The sequence below is a fragment of the Lolium rigidum genome, chromosome 5, assembly GCF_022539505.1.
Source record: "Lolium rigidum isolate FL_2022 chromosome 5, APGP_CSIRO_Lrig_0.1, whole genome shotgun sequence".
Classification (NCBI taxonomy): Eukaryota; Viridiplantae; Streptophyta; class Magnoliopsida; order Poales; family Poaceae; genus Lolium; species Lolium rigidum.
This window is the reverse complement of record NC_061512.1, coordinates 267,155,336-267,179,253: the sequence shown is the minus strand read 5'-3', so window position 1 is coordinate 267,179,253 and position 23,918 is coordinate 267,155,336. Positions and strand designations below refer to the sequence as shown.

The following is a 23,918-nucleotide window of genomic DNA, read 5'->3' as shown; positions in this document are numbered from 1 at the left end:
CGGGAACGCTGTTCGCGTGCCCGATGAAATTATAAAAAAAAAGAGAAAAAGACAGAATGAAGAGAAGGAATATCGAAAGGCAAGAGAGTATATTTCGAGTTATAAATAACTCTGCATATACTCCCATCGGGAGAGCAATATAAGTCATCTTTGACTCGATAAAATGTGCCATTCCATCAGCCGAATAAGCACTCGACAATATATTCTCAGAACGCCGAAGTTGCGATCAATTTCTGAATGCCGCAAAACTTTGCGAAGGTAAGACCCCAGATCTATTATGTGAGGCGTGGCGCCGTCTCTGACGACGGTTTGCTACTTTTATCTGTATCAACAGATACGAAGAAAAATCCTAACGGACGCGTTAGGTACCCGATAAATATAGTACGGGACTCGACAGAATGGTAAGACCTTAAGCGGCACTTGTCGGAAGTTTACACCGAGTATCCGAAATCATGTCTAGGGACGTGATTTTGAAGTAGGTTTTTGCGGATTGCCACTAGAGCAGTTAACTAGTACCTGATCCGTCAGATGAACTAGCCCCAACTACCATTATCCCTGTACAATATAGAAATTTATGTGAAGAAATGTAGAAAAGCTTTGAGTTGTCGAGTAAAATAAACAGTGGAGATTTTCCCTGACTCTACGATTCAAGCAAAATCTCGGGGGCTACTGACATAGGCATCCCCAATGGGCCTGCCGAAGATAGTACCGGGGTTCTGCGAAGGCCCACTACTCGGAGAATAAGAAGATTCGGAAGCCCAAGATATTATTAAGGAAAGCTAGAGTTGTAATAGAAAGTCTTATTTGTAATCTTACGGGATGAGTTAGAAACCTTCCCGGACTTTGTAACTTGTATAGCACGAATCCCTCGGCTCCGCCTCCTATATAAGGGGGAGTTAAGTAGCATGCACCAGACATCATGGGTCATAACTGAGCTACGTTTGTTGATACCATTATCTTCATTAACAAACCTAATAACTGATTCTCCAAGGAAATATGGACTTACCCCCTACAGCAGCATCTCTATCTGTTAAAGTAGCAAATCTGATCAGGGTTGTTCCCATTGCACTACGTGATGTGCTCCGTACCTGAATTCCAAGATCATGCAGATGCAGGCCAATAGTGGCCACAACAACAAGGAAGTGTCCATCTTCAGGCTCAGGTGTCAGCGTTGCCACCGCCCTGTCATCAGCAAAGAGTGGGAAGTCACCACCAAGAAAGACATGTCCGCGCTGAGTGCGAAGAGGCCCAGGTGGGATCACCTGCATGCCCGCAGGAACATGGGGAGTAGGATCAACGGGGTAGTTCGCCATTGGTGTGGTGGATGGCGGTGTCTCAGAGATGTGGGAGGGGGTGGATTGTAGCAGCGGTGAAAACTTGGCATTAGGGTTTATCTCTGGAATATATGGAGGATCAAGATGGCTCGCAATAGAATTCTGTTTGATCCTATAGATTGGGGCCTTGTTATGTTTGGATAGGCATGCACATGGAATATGTCCGTAGTTGTAACAACCCCGACATCTGATCTGATTCTGGCACTCGTGGGTTTGGTGATCATATGATAAGCATCTGTTGCAAATACTAGATGGGGCATGTGGTCTATAGTTTTGCCTTGCGGGCCCAAAATCATAATCCATAAGACTGGGAGAAGTTGGGTGGCTAGGGGGACGTTGTATCAACGGAATATTTGAAATATTTGCATTAGCATTTTGTCTTGGACTTCCAGACATTATAGTGGTGAACTTCTTCCATATTGTTCTGTGAACTGCCGACATGGAAGGGATTGACAAAGCGATTTATGCTACGATGAAAATGGGCATCTGATCTGCGACGATTACCTTGATGTTGTGGGCCAGAAGTTCTTGAAGATTTGTGACGTATAGTAGTGTTATCACCAGAATTTGACCAAGTCAGAGGTGGGCCGCGATCAAGATAGACGTGAAGAAATATATATATAGAAGGAATACGTGGATCGGCCTTTTATACCAAGTTGGGCTTAATTGCCTGTGTATCTGTAACATATTAGATCGCATCTTAGTTTAGAGATAGAATCTTACTCGTGCACGGTTTAGTGCATGCCCACATTAGAAAGTCCATTTGGACTATAAATATGTACCTAGGGTTTATGGAATAAACAACAACCAACGTTCAACCACAAACAAATCTCGGCGCATCGCTCAACCCCTTCGTCTCGAGGGTTTCTACCGGTAAGCATCATGCTGCCTAGATCGCATCTCGCGATCTAGGCAGCACAACCTACCTACGTTGTTCACGCGTTGCTCGTCTTGAAGCCTTTTTGATGGCGAGCAACGTAGTTATCTTAGACATGTTAGGGTTAGCATTGTTCTTCATCTTGCATGCTTTCGTAGTGCAACCCTTGCATGTCTAGCCGCCCTTACGCCTATCTTAGGCGTAGGGGCGTCACCCGCTTGATCATAGTTTAGTAGATCTGATCCGTTACGATTACTCCTTGTTACGCAAGGATTAGTTTAATATCTGCAATAGTTAGGCCTTACGAAGGGGGAGGATCCGGCGGCACGTAGGGTGTCGTTCGTTGGCCCTAAGCGGGATGTTCCGAGGATCAACCTCGTGTTGGTTTTAGGCCTTGCTTAGGATCGGCTTACGATCACTGTGCGTGGCCGCGAGGCTCAACCTGGAGTAGGACGATCCGATTATGCGGTGAAAACCCCACATCGTCGTAGATCTCATTAGCTTTACCTTGATCAAGCAGGACCACCATATATTCGGACACCTCGTCTGAATCATGGGTGGATCGGCTCTTTGAGCCGATTCACGGGATAACCTGAGCGCCGATCGAGGCTCGTATTTAACGTTTACGTGTGTGCCTGCAGAAGCTAAGCGAGGCATCATCCACACCTTCCGACCGGGTATAGGTCAGGTGGCACGCCCTTGTGATAAACATCGGTGCGTGCGACCAGAAAGCTGCGGGCCGTCGCTCAGAGGGACTAGGGCCAGCCGCAGCCCTAGTTGTTCCCGGCTCTACGGTGTTGCCCGTCTCTACCCGCCGGTGGGTTTCTGACGTCAACACATTACTGGCACGCCCGGTGGGACAGTCGGCGACATCCACGACATCGCCATCTACATCCAAGATGGCGGAAGACACTCCGGTCACATACGCGGATCGCACGATGAGCTCAGAAGAAGCATGACGAGATCAAGGCAACCCTCGAAGCCGAACTCATCGGCTCCTTCCACCGAACCCGCTCCCATGGCGTCGAGGTGGAAGGGTTTCACACCTGAAGGCGCGCTCGATGGAGTGGACTTGTCCGCCCCGTCGAAGAACGCACCAGGTCGGCTGCGGCGAGGAGATCAATTACATGGTGGCCCATTCGCTGCACCGCCACTACGAGGCATGGTGAACACCTTGGAGCGTGTCGCTGCTGCGCGTCGTCCGGGAGATCATGAGTCATCGGTACTCCCCGTCGGGACCGGCTCACGGGTACTTTCAAAGGAGAGATGCCGCTCCGGCCCCGGCCGTTCGCATGGGTAGCACCGGAGCTGCCGAACTCATCGGCATACGTCGTCTACAAGATTGGTGGTGATCCTAGTGACTACCAATTCTTGCACGAGCCACCTAAGGAGGTCCCGCACGGATACGCGTGCGCATACGTGCCAGGACGGCAACGCCTTGGCGCTCTCGAACCAGGCTGCAATAACAGCGGCCTCTGGAACGGCAGGAGGAACGTCAGGAGCCGATCCTGAGAAGCAGTCGTGGCTGGCTAAGTACGCCGCCTCGACGAACCTCCAAAGCCCAGCTCCTGCAGTTGGCTTAGAACCAGAAAAACAAGCATGGCTGGTCAAGTATGCCACCCCGGCGAATCTTAAGGGTTCGACACCTTCAGCCATCTCAGCGGATCAGATTTGTGCAATTCGAAAGATCGGTTCGGCATGATGCCGAAAAGGAAGGCGTTCGGCTACACCAAGCCGTACCCCAACAGCTACTGGCCTGATCCCGCTGCCACCTAAATATCGGCTCCCGGACTTCACAAAGTTCGGTGGATCGAGACGGGTCCAGCTCCATCGAGCATGTGAGCCGATATTTGGCTGCGTGGGCACGATCTCAGCGTCGAGATGAGTTGCGCGTGAGGTTCTTCTCGCGGTCCCTCACGGGATCGGCTTTCGGGTGGTACACATCGCTACCACCGAACTCCATCCGGACACGGAAGCGGTTGGAAGAGCGGTTCCATGAGCGGTACCATTCGAAGCTTAGGAGTCTAGCATTGCCGATCTAGCACAACTACGTCGAAGCGCGGAGAAGCGTGACGAGAATACATCCAGCGCTCGAAATCTTAGGAACCGATGCCTTTCGGTTCGTATAAATGAGAAGGAAGCGATCGAGTTAGCGTAGCAGGCCTTGCAACACCGCTCAAGGACACGGCCTCCCAAGCGGATTATCCCTCGGCTGGCGCACATGGTTCGAAACTTTCAGCATATGAACAGCGCCACCGGACTGTACCAAGACAAGTTCAAGCGTGCGGTGGCCACTGGTCGATGCGAGAGGAAGGCGAAGTTCTGCGGGAGACCAAGAAGTAGCGATGGGCGAGTGGACTCGGGGAGGAACCCCCGTGTCCTGCAAGTGGGTAAAGCCACCGAGGCCCGCCCGGGGATTTGATTTTGACGTGACCAAGGCTGAGCAAATCTTCGACCTCCTACTCAAGGAAAAGCGATTGAAGATACACGAAGGTCTCAAGTTCCCCACGGCGCAAGAGCTGAATGGAAAGCCATACTGCAAATGGCATAACTCGCTCTCCCATGCCACCAACGGCTGCAGGGTGTGGCGTCAGCACATCCAAGCGGCGATAGAGAACGGGCGTCTAATTTTCAACCGGTGCGCCATGAAGGTCGACACACACCCCTTCCCCGCCGTAAACATGGTGGAGTATGCTTGCCATGCGGGGTGCCGGTCGGGTTTCTGTGCAATATCAACATGGTAGATCTTGGACACCACGGCGGCAAGGATGGAGATGAGGGCAGCTGCTCTCATAGCAAAGATACAGAGGAAGCCGCTCCACGCGATCGGCTCCGCCAAGACGGCAAGCGCTACGTCACAGAGGGAGAAGTGAAGAACATAAGATATCAGCGACCTCTCTCTGATCACCTCCTCAACAAGTATGTGGGCCAGTACGACCAACGCCGGCGGTCCAGCGATGATGATGAAAGAGTTCGTCTGGCCAAAGAGGCCAGAAGACACCGTCGGCAGAATCGCGATGAGGAGGAGCACGAGCGTTGTGCCAAGGGAAAGGCAAGGGAGCAAGGCGACGAGGACGGTTGCTTGGAATTGTCCCTTCTTCGAGGCAACTGCTGGGATTCGGGAATGAGCCGATTGCCAACAATCGGCAATTGCCCGAGATGCAACCGGAAGAAGAAGAAGGCAGCCAACGTGTCGCGTGTTCGAGCGCTTAGGACCTCTCCCGCCACGCAGGCAAACGAGCTGAGTCCCCTCGGTTGGAAGATCTCGAAGATTCGAGAAAACGAGGGAGAAGAAGAAGACGAGTACCACCGGCCAAGGTGGTGCCACGACGGACTCGGCCGTTCCCGGAAACGCGGGGTTCAACGATTGCGCGGCCTAGAAGAAGCCGAGAGGTTATACTTGCATACATTGAGAAAGGCAAGGCCGACACTGGCTGCAAAGGTTCGGCGAACCCTGGATGAAGAGGGTCGTCCACGGAAAATGGAGTGGCGCCCCAAGCAAAGGAAAGCCGATGATGAAGCATCGGCTGGCACAAACATGGTGCTCGTTCTTCCGGCAGAGCTTAGCACTCCACGATTGCACGATGCATTCAAGGTGGGCGACAGCAAGCGTGCCAACATGATGAAGTCAGAGATTGGGCTGGTCTTATCTACCGGCCTGAACGAGTAACAAGAACATGGCAATGAGCAAACATGGCAAGGCTGATCCTTGTGATCGGCCCCAAAAATTTTATGAAGGGACATCACAAAACCTTCGCCGAGCAAAACAACGTAGAGGCCGATTCCAGCAATCGGCCAAAATTATCCTCACCCACCGTTCCGCTTGGGTTCAACATGTTATCCCACAGAGCCGATGCCATCAATCCTCTTGACAGAATCGGCTCGGGGGCACTGAATGGATAAAATACGAGGATATGCAACTAGAAGCGTCTCATCCTTTGGTGATGAGCATTGGAATATGGGGGCCGATGCACTAGTCGGCCGTAAAAAAAAAATAAACATCTGAAAATTCGAAACTTTTCGAGCACAGCCGATGCAGCAGACATCGACTTAAGGATGTGAAAGCCGATGAATGGCCATCGACTCAAGAGGAGTAACTGTTACGATCAGAGGGCCAAGGGAGCACTAATGGAAGAGCTCCGCAATAGAGTAGTCTAAGGGCTTGGATCCTCTCTTCAAGAACAGTGCCACCAAAGGAAAGGAGCCGATCTAGCCGGCAAGAACTGAAGAAACTCGGGGGGCAGCTCGCCCTAAAGGTTATTGCCCTAGGAAGCCGATTTAATTGGAATCGGCTAGCCCACGTTTCGGCTGGTTTGGAGAGCGGTGTTGCATTACTGAGAGTCATCGGTTTGAGCATCCAAGACGGTTCCGGGGCTCTTTTAAAGTCGCTTGCTCAAAGATCAAATCGCCGGCTTGCCGGGATCGGGCTGTGTCATCGTCATCGGCGAAGCCGGCTAGCTTGGAGGGATGGCTAAATTGGCCCGTCTCGCGAGTTATCATGAAGCGATGCGTTACCATCAGTCACTAAGCATGGATTAGGCCAGCAGTCGACAAATTCCGCATAAAAGAAATCGGCGAAATCAAGCTAAGGGGATTCTTCATTAATATGAGGATTTCTTACAATGGGGAGCCGATTGCTCAAGGAGGGAAGAACAAAAGAAGGGTCTATTGACCAATCTACTGCTGCTAGGCCTATACTATTAGATCCTAATCTATGGGCCATCACTGCCCTCATCGTCATCCTCAGAACTCTCATCGGCACTGCTGCCGATGGGCTCCTCGTCGCTACTCCCGTAGCCCTCCACGGGGGCTTCATCCCCGTCTTCGTCGTCCCACCACATGCGGAGGCGCTTCGCTGGCGGGTAGCCCTCGAGGGAGTCGTCGTCTTCGTCGTCTCCTTCTCCCTCTTCTTCAGAGGTGGGGCAGCCGTCCCAGGAGAACTGGTCGTCCTCACTTTTGGGCTCCAGTTCCCCATCGGCGAGGAGCGAAGATCTTCATCCCCGCTGGTCAAGGACTTGTCGTCCTCGGACCAAATGGAGGAGGCATGGCTCTCCACGTCCCGGTCTTCGGGGCACGAATCTGCGGCGGCGTCTCGCGGGAGGAGTCGGACCCGTAGGAAGACTCGGAGGAAGAGGAAGAAGACATGGCGGTACGAGAGGGTTTTGGGTGCTAATGCGAGAAGGACGAAGGAGACGCGGGTTGTTTAGAACGGTTAAATAAAGGGGATATGGGAGAGATTCAATGCCACGGCGGTTTCAGGAGGTGTTGCCCAACGAGGAAAATTTTACGGCCACGTGGAGAAGTGGAAGGGGCAAGGCATCATGATGGGGATTACTGCGGCAGCTACGCTGCGCCATGACATGACCCGACGAAAGAAGCGTAATGATTTTGGAAATGTCATTTCCAAAACCGGAGGGGCATGTGTTATCACCGAGAATTTGACCAAGTCGAGAGGTGGGCCGCGATCAAGATAGACGTGAAGAAATATATATATAGAAGGAATACGTGGATCGGCCTTTTATACCAAGTTGGGCTTAATTGCACTGTGTATACGTAACATATTAGATCGCATCTTAGTTTAGAGATAGAATCTTACTCGTGCACGGTTTAGTGCACGCCCACATTAGAAAGTCCAGCTGGACTATAAATATGTACCTAGGGTTTATGGAATAAACAACAACCAACGTTCAACCACAAACAAATCTCGGCGCATCGCCAACCCCTTCGTCTCGAGGGTTTCTACCGGTAAGCATCATCGCTGCCTAGATCGCATCTCGCGATCTAGGCGGCACTAGCTTACCTACGTTGTTCACGCGTTGCTCGTACTTGAAGCCTTTTTGATGGCGAGCAACGTAGTTATCTTAGACATGTTAGGGTTAGCATTGTTCTTCATGCTTGCATGCTTTCGTAGTGCAACCCTTGCATGTCTAGCCGCCCTTACGCCTATCTTAGGCGTAGAGCGGCACCCACTGATCATAGTTTAGTAGATCTGATCCGTTACGATTACTCCTTGTTACTGCAAGGATTAGTTTAATATACGCAATAGTTAGGCCTTACGAAGGGGGAGGATCCGGCGGCACGTAGGGTGTCGTTCGTTGGCCCTAAGCGGGATGTTCGAGGATCAACCTCGTGTTGGTTTTAGGCCTTGCTTAGGATCGGCTTACGATCACCGTGCGTGGCCGCGAGGCCTAACCTGGAGTAGGACGATCCGATTATGCGGTGAAAACCCCACATCGTCGTAGATCTCATTAGCTTTACCTTGATCAAGCGGGACCACCATATATTCGGACACCTCGTCGAATCATGGGTGGATCGGCTCTTTGAGCCGATTCACGGGATAACTCTGAGAGCCGATCGAGGCTCGTATTTAACGTTTACGTGTGTGCCATGTGTGCCTGCGGGAAACTAAGCGAGGCATCATCCACACCTTCACGACCAGGTATAGGTCAGGTGGCACGCCCTTGTGATAAACATCGGTGCGTGCGACCAGAAGGCTTTGCGGGCCGTCGCTCAGAGGGACTAGGGCCAGCCGCAGCCCTAGTTGTTCCCGGCTCTACGGTGTTGCCCGTCTCTACCCGCCGGTGGGTTTCTGACGTCAACAAGTAGTCCATTCATGATCTTGTTCTTTGTACCAGATCCGTTCCTCTCTTCTCCAGTTCGGGCCACCATTTCTCCATAGATGGAAGAAACAGTTAAAATCTTTGCATGTGTTGGATCTCAGATCACAAATCATGAATCCAATATCTTTTGAACAAACTTGGAAAGAGAAAACCCTATCTCGGAGATGTGAGACACGGAATGCATCATGAGAATCGCCTAAGCACGCAGATTGTGCTAATCCCACATTATGGATGTTGAGGGGAAATTGGCACGTCCAAATGATATCACCAAAGAAAATCCATGGTTATGAGGGGGAGGGCAGACTGAGGTGGAGAACTTGTAACGGACCTGAGATCTGAAAAAGTCGCCAGATGTGAGATCTAGTCGGAGAGCCAGACAGGGTGAGTCTTCATGGTGATCCATGGAGGGAGATCGTCGGCTAGGATGTGGTTAGGGATGGTGGGTTGGGGGATCGCCATGGGAGTCGCCTAGGGGTGGTGAGGGAGTCGCCATTGGAAAACTATTCAGTCGGTTCAGCCCTTTTGATTTCTATCGAGATATTTGTTATATCTTGCACTTCAAAGTCATCTACCAAATTTATGTGTATTAAATGTACCGGCACAAAATAAATATGGAAGTGAGTATTTCTCAAGCGATTTGACTAGTTGTTCCTAAATTGACATTCTTGTAAGGCAATTCTTAATCTAACGATCAGTTAAATAATTGCACATTTTAAAATTTATGTGCAACTTCACATTAAGAGATCATTTCAGGACTAAAGTCTCACAAATGTTTTATGAAACCGTAGTCTGATTATGTTTCTGTATGTATTTCAAAATGGAGGTTGAAACGTTCGCCCCCTACATCAAAATAATGCATACAACCATTTTATTTGGATTATTCAACAGAGCCTTAAAAAAGATTAATATCAAACCGAAGTAAACTCAGTAAAGTGCACACATCTTTTCCCAACTAATCCACGATACCTTGCGCCTAGCTACCATCTGATGTACCCCACCAACTTCACATTAAGAGACTCGCCAACTGAATTTTACATTCAAATTAGAATTTTACAGCTTAAAAGAGGATAGGTGATGCCCGTTTACATCAGTTCTCCAGATCTAGTTGAAATGAGATGTGTGTATGCAGGTTGTTTGTTAACCGTAGGGTCTTTGTCTAGTTCCCTTGCATTAACTAACTAATCATTTTAAGGTTAACCGTAGGAGAGCTAGATTTCTCTTCGTACAATAAATTACCAACTCTCTTTCACTTTGTGACATGCAAGAGCACCGTGACCGCTTGGCAAGGTTGTTTATAAAGAAGAAATTGTGATGATGTATCAGTAACATTGAAGAAACAATGTTTCAGACCTGACCCCCTCGCGTTGCTCCTCACGCGGCGCTAGGGGGAAAATATAGTCCTCAAACCCGCACCCCCGTCCATCTCCATCCGCTGCCGCCGCCGTCGGCCTCTGCCGCGGCGGTGGCGGGCCCCACGCCGAAGGTGGTGGTGGTGGGGGGGGGGGGGGTTCTCTCCTGCGTGGCGCTGGTGGCGGGATATGCCGGGTGAGGCGGAAGCGGGCTGACCGGCGCAAGGAGGCGGGGCCGGCGGCCCCGGGCGAGCCGATGGTGCTTCGGTGGTGGAGGCTTAGGTGGTGGCAGCGGTGACGTGCTTCGACGTGTTCCCGTGGATGGTGTCCGTCATCTTTGGCCATGGGGGTGGCGTTGCCGTCGGTTGGCCTAGGGAGCCTCGTTCGTGGCGGATCTAGAGCTCCAAGCTTCAATCCATGCGTTCGGCCGGGCCGGCGGTGCGGGCAGAAAGGGTGGGAGAGGCGGAGGGTGAGAGAAGAGTCGAAGGAGGTGATGACAAGCTATCGCCCCTGCGTCGCCCGCGAGGTAGGGGCGCTTGACGGCAGGAGCATGAGCACAAAGGTTTTTTTTAGTCCACGGACTTTGTCCAAAGGTGTATATCCTCAGTGTTCTTTAAATATATTTTTTAAAATACTCCATGCTGCAAAGCTCATCACACAAAGACACAAAACTACATGTTAAAGCAAATAAAGATGATGATTCATTGGTATATAACTCAACAAAGTTTAGTTTCCATCCTTTAGGCAGGTAGGCAGGTTATTTCAAAAAGAACAACAATATCGAAACACGACATGGCAAATCGCCAACATGGCAACGACACCGACCATAGGATACGAGCCAATGAATTATCAATTCTTCTTTGGCGGTGTGAGGGCTGCCTTGAGTTTCTGCACGGTGGCCACATCGGTCTTGAATGACTTGGCGAGCACGGCGTCGTCAATTCCGGTGCCAAACACGGTGACCGGCACGGACACGGTGCCGGCGGAGCGCTCCCAAATCCTGACAGCGCGACGGCGAGGTTGGGTCCCTGGTTGGACTGGTAGTGCACGAGGCCCTTGGGGAAGACAAACATGTCACCGGCAATGAGGTCCTTGGTGTAGAGCTTGCCGGTGGTGTCAATGAAGCCGACAGAGAGCGCACCGTCGATGACAAGGAGCAGCTCGGAGGCACGCGGGTGGGTGTGGGTCGGGTTCACGGTGCCCGCGGGGAATGTGAGCCTGGCGTACGACACACTCTGTCCGTTGAGCGCTGGGAACTCCGCCATGGAGGCCTTGGAGATCGCAAAGGCTGTCGGCGCCGACGGCGCTAGCACGGTTGCCCGGAAACCGGTGAAAGTGAAGTAGTCACCGGTGATGTTTACTGGCCCGCCGAGGCGCTGGAGGGGGACAAAGTCGGTCAGGATGTCCGGGTCGCCGGCCACGGCTGCCATTGGCGCCAAGGCCACTGTAACCACCACCAGCAACACCAAGGAGTAGATGTTCAGGGACGCCATTGGATTCTATCTAGCTAGCTAATCAAACTGTTGGAGGGAGATGATGAGGCTGTGTTTGTGATGACTTGATGAGATGAAGATGTTGCTGAACTTATTGTGATATTTATACAGAAGGAATCGTGACGTGGTGACCAAAGGATTGAGAAATCGAGGTCGATGTTTGTAGACATTTGTCAACATGCAGGCCTGGCTAACAGCAGGCTGCATGCAGGCCTGCAGAATACACACGCACCGATCCGGGGAAGAGTTAACTGGGCAACCTCTCTTGTTCCCGGCCGCATCTGCAGCTGGCTGGTTCCCTGACCGTTTCAACACATAGGGTTCAACGTAAATCTGTATTTTTTTTTTCTCGTCTGTTCATCAGGTGTGACAGAACCGCTACTGATGCTTACACTTGAGCTGACCTCTTAACAATTTGGCAGGATGTGCCGAGTCGGATCTTACAAAGCCAGACGACTTCTACAAATGCTATACCTAACACTCCAGCCGACGTCCTCGATTCATCACACAAACATTACAGTTACTCAGCTAGCTCTTAAGATCGAAAATGGCGTGGCCGTCTTTGGCTTTGGTCGTTCTGCTCGCCGTGTCCATCTTCGTCACTGACGCCAGCGACCCGGACATCCTGACGGACTTCATCGTGCCCCCGGGCACCAACATGTCCCTCCTAGACGGCGCCTTCTTCACCTACACCGACCTCAACTCCAGCAACGCCGCCGACCCGGCCAAGTTCACGGCCACCAAGGCGACCGCCGTGGAGTTCCCGGCGCTGCTCGGACAGTCCGTCTCCTACGCTGCCCTCGTCTTCGGCGCCGGCACCCTCAACCCGCCGCACATCCATCCGAGGGCGTCGGAGCTGCTGTACGTGGTGCAGGGCCCACTAATGGTGGGGCTCGTCGATGAGGTGGCCGGCAAGGTGTACACGCAGACGCTGCAGACCGGCGACATGTTCGTGTTCCCCAAGGGAATGGTGCACTTCCAGTACAACGCCGGCACCGAGTTGGCGCGCGCATTCTCCACCTTCGGGGGCGCCAGCCCAGGAACCGTCTCGCTACCAGGCGCCATCTTCGAGTCTGGCATCGACGATAACGTCCTCCAGAAGTCCTTCCATGTCGACCAGGCCACTGTTGAGACGCTCAAGCATGACCTGGCGCCTGCTGCCCCTGGGCCGGTGGCGCCACCGCCCTCCACGGCGGCACCAGGGCTCTCCACTCGCTCGGCGGCGCTCGCGGCGCTTGTTGGCTTAGGCGCCGCCTTCTGGTTGTGATCAGAGACTTATGTTTACTGCCGCGAGAAGTATTTGATAGCATTGAATAATTCATATGCAAATATTTTCAATGAGAAACATTGCAACATTTTGTGTCGGCGCTAGAGCACTACTCCCACCATCCAGATTGAGTCGGATTGTGAGCCCTTTCTTATTTCCAGAACACCATATTCATTTCAGAGGCAGCCATATAAATCCGACTGAAGTGATTAGATTAGATTTTAAAAAAATATATTTTCCATCAAATATCACAAATATTATCATGGAAATTTTATTTCAAAAATATTACCGTTCTTCTGGGTGCTTGATGATAAGATCTTACCATCATGGGCTGCGACAATTTTAGTTAACGGCTGTTGACTTACGAATTGCTTTTCTAAAAAATTTGGATGAGGAGAGATTCTACTAAAAGAACAAGGATGCTGTCTAGAGAGGATTTTTACTTGTCAAGCACAAAGCCTATAAATTTGGGTTTGCCTATATGCACCAACAATCTATGCTAAGCAAGATAAGTAAAAAGGTGATAGCAAAATATAGAACATCAAGCACGAAGGCTGTCACAAAATAAAATGCATAAGTAAAGGAGCTAGGATTGATGAGTAGCAGGAGACACGTGGAGATGGCGATGTATTCCGAAGTTCACACACTTGCAGGTGCTACTCTTCGTTGGAGCGGTGTGGAGGCACAAGACACTCCAAATGCAACGACGGCGCACCGTATTCTCCCCGAGCCTTCCCGCCAAAAAGGAAATCTTCAATCCACTAAGGAACCCTTGAGGGTGGTCACCGAACCCGTCCAAGCATAGGACGAGCTCAAAGTTTATGGGAGTCTTCCAAGTAAACTCCACAAATGTCACAAGCTTGAGGCAGACTCTACAACTATTATAGGCTCCTGAGTAATTTCCACTAAGACCACACTGCCATAAAAGGACACACCGCCACGAAGGGTAGCCACAAAGGACAACACGCTGTCTAGGGTTCTAAGAACCCAAGAGGTATAAGCTTTGGGTACAAGCACCCAAGAACTCTCACAAGATCGAATCTCCGTAGAGAACTCAAACCGATGCACCTAATGCAATGACAAGAACACAAATGCTCTAATCCTTCACTCCCTGAATTCCAACAAAGCTAAAGCTTATGGAGGAATAAGGGATGAAGAACAAGGAATAAATCCACAAAAGACTTCAAGATCTAGATCTAAGAGTTCCCCTCACTAAGAGGAGATGTTGATTGCTGTAGTAGTAGATCTAGACATCCTTTCTTTTTTGCCTCAAACAGATTCAAGAATCATGGGAGGAATCAAGAGATAGGACAAGCTCTTCAAAGTCAACAATGGAGGAGAGAGAAATTGGAAGAACTCCTTCACATGGGAAAGAAGGGGGCCTTCTATATGTCCCCACGAAATCTAACCATTGCACGTTACTTACTCCGGATATTACGGCCGAGGACCACGGAGATTCTGGCCCAAGGGGATGGACATTCTAGCCTGCTGGTCCGGAGATTCCGGTTCACCCGGATGTTCCAACCAAATCTTCAGCCAGCTGTCGGCCTAGAACCAGCGTTGTGCGCAACCAGGTCCAAATGAATCAAGGCCGGATATTCCGTGCCCCTGGACCAAAGATTTCGGCCTGGATCCTAAGATTTTAGCCAGGTTTCGGACTAGAAATAGTGTGATGCGTACTTTGGTCAGTCACGAGGCTGAAAACCTCAATCTTTGGAGATTTCGGCCCTAAGGGACCGGAGACTCCGGCCCGAGGTGATGGATTCGTTGCACGGAAAACAAAAAAATTCTACTAGTGAATAAGAACAAAACCAAAGATCAATCTAGGAAAAGCCAATATCTAATCTATGAAGATCGAAGCAACGAGGAAGAAGAGAGAGACTAACCCTCGAAGATCCAAAGCGTAAATGAGATCAAATCTTGTGGTTGATGTAGACGATCGTTCCGGTGCTACAATCCGGCAGCACTTCCGTACTCGGTCGCACGTACTGTGTCGATGAAGTCCTTCCTCTCCCCGTTCCAGCGGGTAGCGGAGGTGTGGTAGATCTCCTCAGAATCCAAGCAGCACGACGGTGTGGCGGTGGTGGTGGTGGTGGAGGAGAAAACCTGCATGGCTTCGCCTAGGCGGAGCATGAGTATGGTGAAGGAGAGAGGGGGCGGCCAAGGTTAGGGTTGAAGGGGTGGCTGCACCCCTGCCCCCTCCCCTCTTTATATAGGGGGAGGGTCGGTTGGGGTGGCCCCCCACGCCCCAACACCCATCTAGGGCCGGCGGCCAAAGAGGGGGGGAGTTTTCTTCCCCCCAAGTCATCCCCCCTAGGGTTTTTGGGGAAACCCTAAGGGGTGGCCGGCTGGGCCTTGAGGGCCTTGTGCGCCTGACCCATTAAGGCTGGGCTGCACCCGCTCGGCTCATGTTGGCCCTCACTGGGGCGTGGGCCCACTGGTGGACCCCCCAGAACCTTCTCGGTGTCTTCCACCAGAAAAATCCCGAACTTTTCCGAAACTCAGAAATAAACTTTCCTTATATGAATCTTATTCTCCTTACCATTCCGGACCTCCTCGTGATGTCCTGGATTCCATCCGAGACTCCAAAAAACATTCGGTCTCCATCTCATATTCTGAAGCTACTATACAACATCGAACCTTAAGCGCGTCACCCTACGGTTCGTGAACTATGCGGACATGATCGAGACTCCTCTCTCATCAATAACCAATAGGCGGAGATCCATAATGGCTCCCACACATTCAGCAATAACTTAGTGATCGATTGAACCATTAACATACGATACCGATTCCCTTTGTCGCGCGATACTTTACTTGTCCAGGGTTTGATCATCGGTATCTCCATACCTAGTTCAACCTCGTTACAGACAAACACTCTTTACTCGTACCGTGGTATATCATCTCTTGTGACCTTTTCACATGCTTGCAAGCTAATTAGACGAAATTCCACCAAGAGGGCCCGAGCATATCTATCCGTCATCGGGATGGACAAATCCCAACTCTTGATCCATATGCCTCAACTCATACTTTCCGAATACTTAATCTCATCTTTATAACCACCCATTTACGCAGTGGTGTTTGATGTAATCAGAGTATCCATCCGGTATAAGTGATTTACATGATCTCATGGTCGAAGGACTAGGTAACTATGTATCGAAAGCCTACAGCAAGATGAACTTAATGACTTGATTTTATGCTACGCTTACTATGGGTATGTGTCCATTATATCATTCACCCAATGACATAACCTTGTTAGTAATAACATCCAATGTTCATGATCGGGAAACCATGATCATCTATTAATCAACAAGCTAGTTTAACAAGGCTTACTAGGGACTCTTTTACGTTTACATAACACATAAGTATTAATGTTCCCGGTTAATACAATTATAGCATGGGATGCAAACATTTATCATAAACACAAAGATATAATAATAACCTCTTTATTATTGCCTCTTGGGCATATCTTCAACACGAGGGTTTGGAGATTCTGGTCAGTCCGGGGACTCCTTAAAAATCTCCATCCTACCTCACGGCCTAGCATCGATCCATGTGCAAGCGGGAAAGAAAATCTCTAGGAGTGTCAGGTCCGGAGATTCCGGCCTTACACCCCGGAGATTCCGGCCAGAGCAGAGAGACTACAAAAACAACAGAAGCCAGAAACACAATATTTAGAGTTTGAAACTCTAATTTAGCTGAAACCTATTTTGTTGTAAATATAAAAATAGGGGGGTTTATGATTTTTATAAGTGCAACCTCTCAACGCGAAGAACGAAGAAAAACACCAAGGTAGAAAATGCAATAAGTTTTTCAAACGATATCCGTTTTTTATGAGCTAGAGTTTATCATGAGAATAAACACAAGCTCTAAAACATCACGTGGATAAGAAAAAGAAAATCCTAACAAAGATGATGCAAAACATGTAAGGGTTTGAGTTCTTCGATCAAGTTACTCATTCGAGAGGCCTTGATACTATGTATACCATTTTTTGGTTTCTTTTGCATAGTATTCTAAATAAAATATGGTGTTGCCTCCTTTTCTTGGTTTCCTCACCAAATTAGTTTGGAGTGTTTTTTCTCTTATGGGGTAATTAGTATCACTTATCCTTGATGCGAAAAATGTTAGTATGAAAGTTAGTGCGTTGTTTTAGTGCATACGTTGAATATGCTTTTTAAAAGTTAAATCAAGTAAAGTTTGATCAAGTTTTTACGTAAAAATAGTAACATGTAAAATATTTTTATCAATGAGTGCAATCATGCACAACTAGTACCCAAATCATTCACACATGGGTCGTTGATATGCTCAAGTGAGGAACGACAATAATAAGGTTGCGGCGGAACCAAATAAAATAAGGATCTTGGGCCACATAATGGGCAAAGGAAGGTTGCTCGTGGTTCAGATTGGGGGGCGGAGAAGAGCTCCTAGACATCCTTCGGTGACCACCACGCGCTGCAGCAGCAACATATCCGCGCGAAGTCCTCCTTCAACTCCGCCCGGCACTTCCCATGCCGGGAGCGGATCGATCGGGAAGGTGAACATCGGGGATAAGAGCTCCTTGAGATCCTCGGTATCCTCCGGTGACCACCATGCCTCCAGCGACAACGTCTTCACGCAGAAGTCCCGCTTCAACTCCTCCGACACTTGCCACGCCCAGAGCAAATCGAACGGGAGGGTGGACGGCGGTTCCTCCACCGACGGACCACAGAGACCCTCAAAATCCTCTTCTAACCAGACGCCGCCGGCTTCCATGTCTTCCATCCCGATATTCATATTGCTTCGTGGTGAGATGGATCGAGCGAGACCAAGGATTTGCGCAGAAGGTTCGCTTATGACGATCGCCGGTGCGTTTCTCTTTTCGAGCATAAAAAACGACCGGCGATCGAGTCGGTAGTGGAGTCGACCTCACCATAAGGGCCTTGGGCCAGCCCACGGTCAGCCCACGGTAGGTGGAGTCCAGTAACTTGCCAGCTGCAAACGGCCAGCCATTGGTGGGCCCAAAGGCGGATTAGATTAGCCATGTCGCTCGCAGCTCCGCCGGCGCCGCCGCTGCCGCCTCCTCGGCTCCGCGCCTTCAGGCCCTCCGCCGCCGGCCAGTCCCGCGCTCTCTCTGGACGCGGGAGGAGTCTAGGCTCCCTCGGCCGCGCATACTGCCTCTTCTCCGGCGGCGGAGGCTGGAAGCAGGTGCGCGTCGGTAGAATCCTTCTGATGATTTATCACTTCGTGAGCCAGAGCTGCCGGGTCCCTTACATGTCGATTGCTCTCCTTCGAATTCGGCTGCGTTCATGTTTTTGGAGAACTGATCAATGTGTTCGATGAATGTTACTACTTTGTTAAGCCTGGGCCTGCTGAATGATGCCCAAATCTTGTTCTTGTCTGGTTTTTAAATCTTGGAATTACTAACTAATATGTCAGACACAAGTGATCTTGTAACTCAACAAATTAGGATGATACTATATTGCCGGTAACAAGTTTAAACCTTGACGCCTGACAGAGCAACAAGGGTATCAGCATAACCAATTGAATGATCCCTTGCAGGAGAGTGCCTTGGGACTCAGCATGGAAGGTTTTGAGCTATGTGGAATGGAAACCGAAACAAGGCAGCAAAGAGCTCGGCGTGGTGGTCCTTGTCCTGCAGCCCGTGGGGGCGGAGGAAGGTCTGGAGGAGGAGGAGGCGGCGGTGGCGGCGGTTGGTTCAGGTGGTTTAGCAGCGGAGGTTTCTGGGATGCGGCGAAGCAAACTGTTCTCACGATCCTCGGCATTATTGCGGCGGTAATGAACAATTATAATGTGTTACTTTGCCTAGTTCCTTTAACATGAATGGTAGTGGTGTTAACTGTTGCTTGATTTTGCATCGCAGTTCTTCCTGATTGCGAACTTCAACGTGCTGGTGGCAGCTGCTGTCAATCCTCTGCTGCTTGTGCTGCGGCAGATACGGCGTGCAATCACCTTTGCGGCTTATTGCGTTTCTCGGGGCATGGCGGCGCCCGGTTCTAGGCCAAAATCAACTCCTATAGCCAGCAGCGAATTGGCTGCAATGCCTGTCAAAGGAAGAGCCGAGTTGTCTGCGAAAGAAAGAGTTATTAGGAAATGGGGTTCAGACTGAAGTACAATGCAGTTCACTACCTTACGTGTTATAGTGTTTTTTTAGGCTGGTCAGATCGTTTTGGGTCCATGACCAAGTACTATTTCTCTGGATGATACCTTCATAATTCCACATTTACTGGTAGATAGTGCTTGAATTTGAGAATTTACTTGTAGCTAGTGGTTGAATTTGAAAACTTATGTAGCTAGTGGTTGAATTTGGGATCTGAACTTGACTGAGGATTCATGTTATATAGGCAGGTTTCAGAGGCACAAACGCCTGCTTGGTCTGAATTTTCAGCTTTCAGTCTGTTTTCACTTCATGTTCTCTGCTCTGTCTGAACTTAGGTCCTGTTTTCAGTTCATGTTCCGAGAAAATTGTAATCTATAAAGCTCACTCAAACTTGTAGGGTATATTGCATTTTCAGTCTATCAAGCCAAGTTTTAGGCTGGTCATAAATATATACCTCAATTAAGTTATGATGTTGATATATGTGCTGCATCATAGTCCATATCTTTGATTTCAAATAGTTCCATGGCAAACTATGTATATTTTTTGGTCTTTATGACGGTGCATATTGGCAGACTAGCATGTACTCCCTCCATTCTATTTTAGTCTACATTCTACAAATTTTAAGAACCAATTAGGAAGTCATTTAATACTACTCTCTCTGTCCCGAAAAGGATGTCAGAGATTTGTCTAAATTTGGGTAATCAAGAACAACACAGAAAACAAAGCAGTCATACTCTCTCTATTGGATGACATTAATTTTAATGTTGTTTGGATTGGTTAAAAGTAGTACTCCCTCCGTCCCGAAAAGGATGTCGAAGATTTTTCTAAATTTGGATGTGCTGTTCTTGATTGCAAAGCTAAAATGCTAATATGGAACAAAATTTTAGTCTAAGATGTATACTAAAAAAGAACGGAGAGTAGCTAGCAAGTACTACCAGTACCAGAACAAGATAGAGGATATATAGTTTTCTCTATATAGGCAGATATTCATTCATGTTTTCGGTGGATCCATTGCTTTGATTTCAAACATTTTCATGGCAAAAGTTATTTTTCTTTGTTTCACTGACCGCACACATTGGAGCTTAGGAAGTACTTTCTGTATAAGAACAACATGTGCAATGAGAAATTCCACTAAGATGATGCATGCAAAACAAGCAGCTTCCAATCTAATTATTAATGTACTATTGGCCTATTATCAACCATAGTTATCCAATCAAATGAATTTTCTTGTAGCTAGTGGTTGAGTTTGAGATCTGTACTTGACCGAGGATACATGGTTATCCTGGCAGGTTTCAATAGTAACTGACGCTCGCTCTGCCTGAATTTTCAACTTTGAGCCTTTTTTCAGCTCATCTTCTCTGTTCGGTCTGAACTTTTATTGCATATTCAGTCTGCAGAGTCGAGTTTCATTTCGATCATAGATACATCTCGGTTTAAGTTATGGGTTTAATTCATTTGCTGCATCATACTATGTAGGATTTTCGTACTTTGTAAAGCTGCACATTGACAGGCTAGCGTGTACTTTCAGTATCAGAACAACATGTGTGCAGTGAGTTATTCCACCAAGATTGTGCATAGAGAACCAGTAGCTCTCAATCTAATTCTGCATGCGTACCATTTACCCTACAACAGTGGTTTATCAGAGCTGGTAATTTAAATAGTACATCATTTGAGCTGGCATAACTGGTGATGTTTGAAACCGAAATACGAGTTATACATCATGATATCATGCTTGGTCTGAACTATTGAGGCTGTTTTCAGTTCATGCTCTCTGCTCGGTCTGAATTTTGATCCTGTTTTGGCCTTTTCAGTCCTTGTTCCAAGCAACTGTTGTATATCAATCTGAGAAGCATATTCAGTCCATCAATTCAAGTTTCAGACTGATTATAGATAGAACGTGGTTTAAGTTATGTTTTTAGTTTATGTGTTGTATCACCATAAGCCCATATCTTCGATTTCAACAGTTCAATGGCAATTTATATAGACATTCTCCAGAGTGACAGCACACATTGACAGGTTAGAATATACATTCAGTATCAGAAGATGTGTACTTTGCATAGAACACTACTCCAATCAAATTATTCATGTGCTACCATGAACCCCAAAAGGTGCTTCCCATGAGGTGGTAATTTAAATAGCACAAGAACAAGGTTCACCATTTGAGCTAGCATAACCAACAATGTTTGGAACAGAAACATGAGTTATACATCACGATCTCTAGTAGACAACAGTTTTGCACGTAGGGACGTGGCCATACATAGCACAAGGGGCATACTGGTAAGAAAGCAGACACACTAATGTAGTAATTCAGATCCAGCCTATCACCAAGGTCGAATACTAATCCTCATCGGCGTTGGGGTTGGCTTCATCAGCTGCACCGTTTTGCTCATCTTGAGGAGCTGGCTCATTATCCAATTTCCTTTTCTTCTCAGTTTGCTTTTTGGCCGTTGCTGGCTTCCGGGCAGCGTTTTGGTTCTGAACTCTGAAACAGAAACAGGGCAAAGGACTTGCATCAGATGGAATGTAGATAAGTCCAAATAAAACCAGAGGATGCTGGAACAAATTTGTTTCTAAACTGATTTGTTCCTACAGATGGACAGATAAACACGAATAAACCCGAGAAAACTGAATTATTCCTACAGATAAGTCCAAATAAAACCAGAGACTGCAGAAAGGATTGAGGGCAATCAGATAAACCTGAATGTTCTTTTTAACAACGTTGCATCTAAATACGGTAGCATGAACCACTCATTCATAATTATATGAACAGCCAAAGAAATCCTATCGTTGCTACCAACAAATATGTATGCTCTCACATTCGAAACAATATAAAAGATAATGTCTTTTTCTGAAGAATCTAAAGCCAAGGACAATATATACTTGATGTACACGGCTGAGGAACAAGAACAACAGGCTGTAACAGAACATAGGAGACAACGACACTGACCTTCCAAGGAAGTCCTGAGGGCTCTACGAACTCTGGGAAGTCAATCTCATCGAGCGCCTTGAACACATCCTCGGCATTGATTGTCTGCCTCTTTGCGTCCTTGCACATATCGTTGGCACTGCAAATGAAATGACTAGCATGTTAGTAGTATTAGTATAAAACCCAAGAGCGCCAGATGGGGAAGTCTGATTTATGCTGAATTTGCAGCTACGGCTGAAGAATAATACTGTATTGATCCTGCATTCTACTATGCTGAATTTGAAGTCACGCGGCTCTGCCCCCACCACACAGCACATGAATCAGCTCAAAACTATCTCAGCGATGCCAACCCAGAACCAGTGACTCATAGTAGAATGTGCCCAAAAATTTGCCCTGTTCTTCCCCAAATCATTTCACAGAAGCATCAATTTCCTCGCCCGGATACACCAAATAAATCGAATGCCCGTAAATAGAAACGGAAGTTGGGGGGAAATACGGGGATGCTGGGGAATGGAACGGAAGTTGGGGGGAGGCACATACGTGGCGGAGAGGTAGTGGATGAAGATGCGGGCGCTCTCGGAGAAGGCGGCCATGGCGTCCTTGTTGACGATGACCTCCGCCCCTCCTTCGCCGTCGGCGCCGGCGCCGGCGATCTGGGCGAGCTTGTCCTTGACCAGCCGCCGCACGATGGTCTTGGGGAGCTCCTCCACCTCCGCCTCCGTCATAGGCGCCGCCGGCTATCCGCAGCTACGGCAGGCTTAGGCTTGGCGGCGACATCCCCCTGGGCGGCGTCCTGTTGCTCCTTGGTCTCCCCCGCCATGGATTTCTGGGCTGCAGGTGGTGAGGCGAGGGGCGGAGAAGGGGGGGAAGGCCGGGGTAGGGGCAAACCCTAGGTAGCAAAAATGGCGCGCTGCTCTCCACCCCTTCCCGCCATGACTCTTCTATCTATGGTGGAGCTGGAGCTCCCATTGGGCTTTGCTGGGCTTGGCGAGGATGACAGGCCCAAGAGTGCAAAAAAAAACCAAAGGGCAGAAAAATGGGGTGTTCCGAGAATCGAACTCGGGACCTCTCGCACCCGAAGCGAGAATCATACCACTAGACCAAACACCCGGTTTGTGTTTAATGTGTGACAGAATTGTATTTATTAAATTACATGATTTTTTTATATTTACTGTCCAGCAAACCATCTTTCAGTGTGATTGGTGATAAACTACATGTTATTTTTTGAATGCGACCAGAGAATTGATATACTATGAAATCTGTTCTGACAGAAATTGATTCTTTACAAACTTGTGTCCTTAGGGAGGCATGGATGAAGCTGCGACGAGTTACAATTTTAAAGTTTGAAAGAAAACTTGTCCCCTTAGGCTGTCCAATCATTTGCTAGAAAACCTTGTATTTCGCCGCGCTTTTCTTGAGGATCTATCCATCTAAGTTTATTTTTGTGGTGGTGCTCATAATTTGCATGTTTGAGGCTAGGTAGCTAGTAGGTGCCCCTTCTTATATAGGAGTAGTGTATTTTCCAAATAGTCCATCTCTAATACTAATACAATTTCTATACTTAAACCAGTTCCCATATAGAGGCTTCAAATATCAATCCATGGTAGTTATTGTGTTAAATGGATTCTAACTACATAGACTTAGGAGCACACATGTGTCAGTGCGTGATGGTCATTTTTATTCCTCTAATAATGTTTGTCGACATGGGGATGCAATATAACCATGACCAAGCTGCTTCAGGTTATCATGTACCGTAGTAGTCTTTCCATTACGTATATGTTGTATTATTGTATGCATTGATATTTGATATGCTTCCTTACGCATTACCAATACACTAAACACACAAAGTGGAGAGCATCGATCCTAGATAACTTGATTTATAGGAACCACACCTACTAGTGTGATGGATTATGGGAATGAAATTGTTGGAAAATGAATGCTTTTCTCAAAAAATAATA

General features: G+C 48.4%; 3 protein-coding genes, 1 non-coding gene and 1 pseudogene across 4 annotated transcripts; 2 read left to right on the top strand and 3 right to left on the bottom strand.

Annotated features, from left to right (window-relative positions):
• Nucleotides 1–11,029: 11,029 nt before the first annotated feature.
• On the bottom strand, nucleotides 11,030–11,673 carry LOC124657642 (annotated as a pseudogene).
• Nucleotides 11,674–12,220: 547 nt separating this feature from the next.
• On the top strand, nucleotides 12,221–12,940 carry LOC124657640 (germin-like protein 9-1). The gene has a single exon (XM_047196159.1). It carries the CDS (start codon nucleotides 12,221–12,223, stop codon nucleotides 12,938–12,940), a length of 720 nt encoding a protein of 239 aa, XP_047052115.1.
• Nucleotides 12,941–17,945: 5,005 nt separating this feature from the next.
• On the top strand, nucleotides 17,946–19,043 carry LOC124657639. The gene is made up of 3 exons (XM_047196158.1): nucleotides 17,946–18,121; nucleotides 18,476–18,709; nucleotides 18,798–19,043. Exons 1-3 carry the CDS (start codon nucleotides 17,957–17,959, stop codon nucleotides 19,041–19,043), a joined length of 645 nt encoding a protein of 214 aa, XP_047052114.1. The 5' UTR covers nucleotides 17,946–17,956.
• Nucleotides 19,044–21,143: 2,100 nt separating this feature from the next.
• Nucleotides 21,144–22,685, bottom strand: LOC124657638. The gene is made up of 4 exons (XM_047196157.1): nucleotides 22,501–22,685; nucleotides 21,982–22,099; nucleotides 21,611–21,699; nucleotides 21,144–21,516 (listed from the first exon to the last, which is right to left on the bottom strand). The coding sequence occupies exons 1-4, from the start codon at nucleotides 22,683–22,685 to the stop codon at nucleotides 21,372–21,374; spliced, it is 537 nt and encodes a 178-aa protein (XP_047052113.1). The 3' UTR covers nucleotides 21,144–21,371.
• Nucleotides 22,686–22,998: 313 nt separating this feature from the next.
• Nucleotides 22,999–23,070, bottom strand: TRNAP-CGG. Its single transcript has one exon. It is a non-coding gene; the product is annotated as a tRNA-Pro (tRNA).
• Nucleotides 23,071–23,918: the final 848 nt, after the last annotated feature.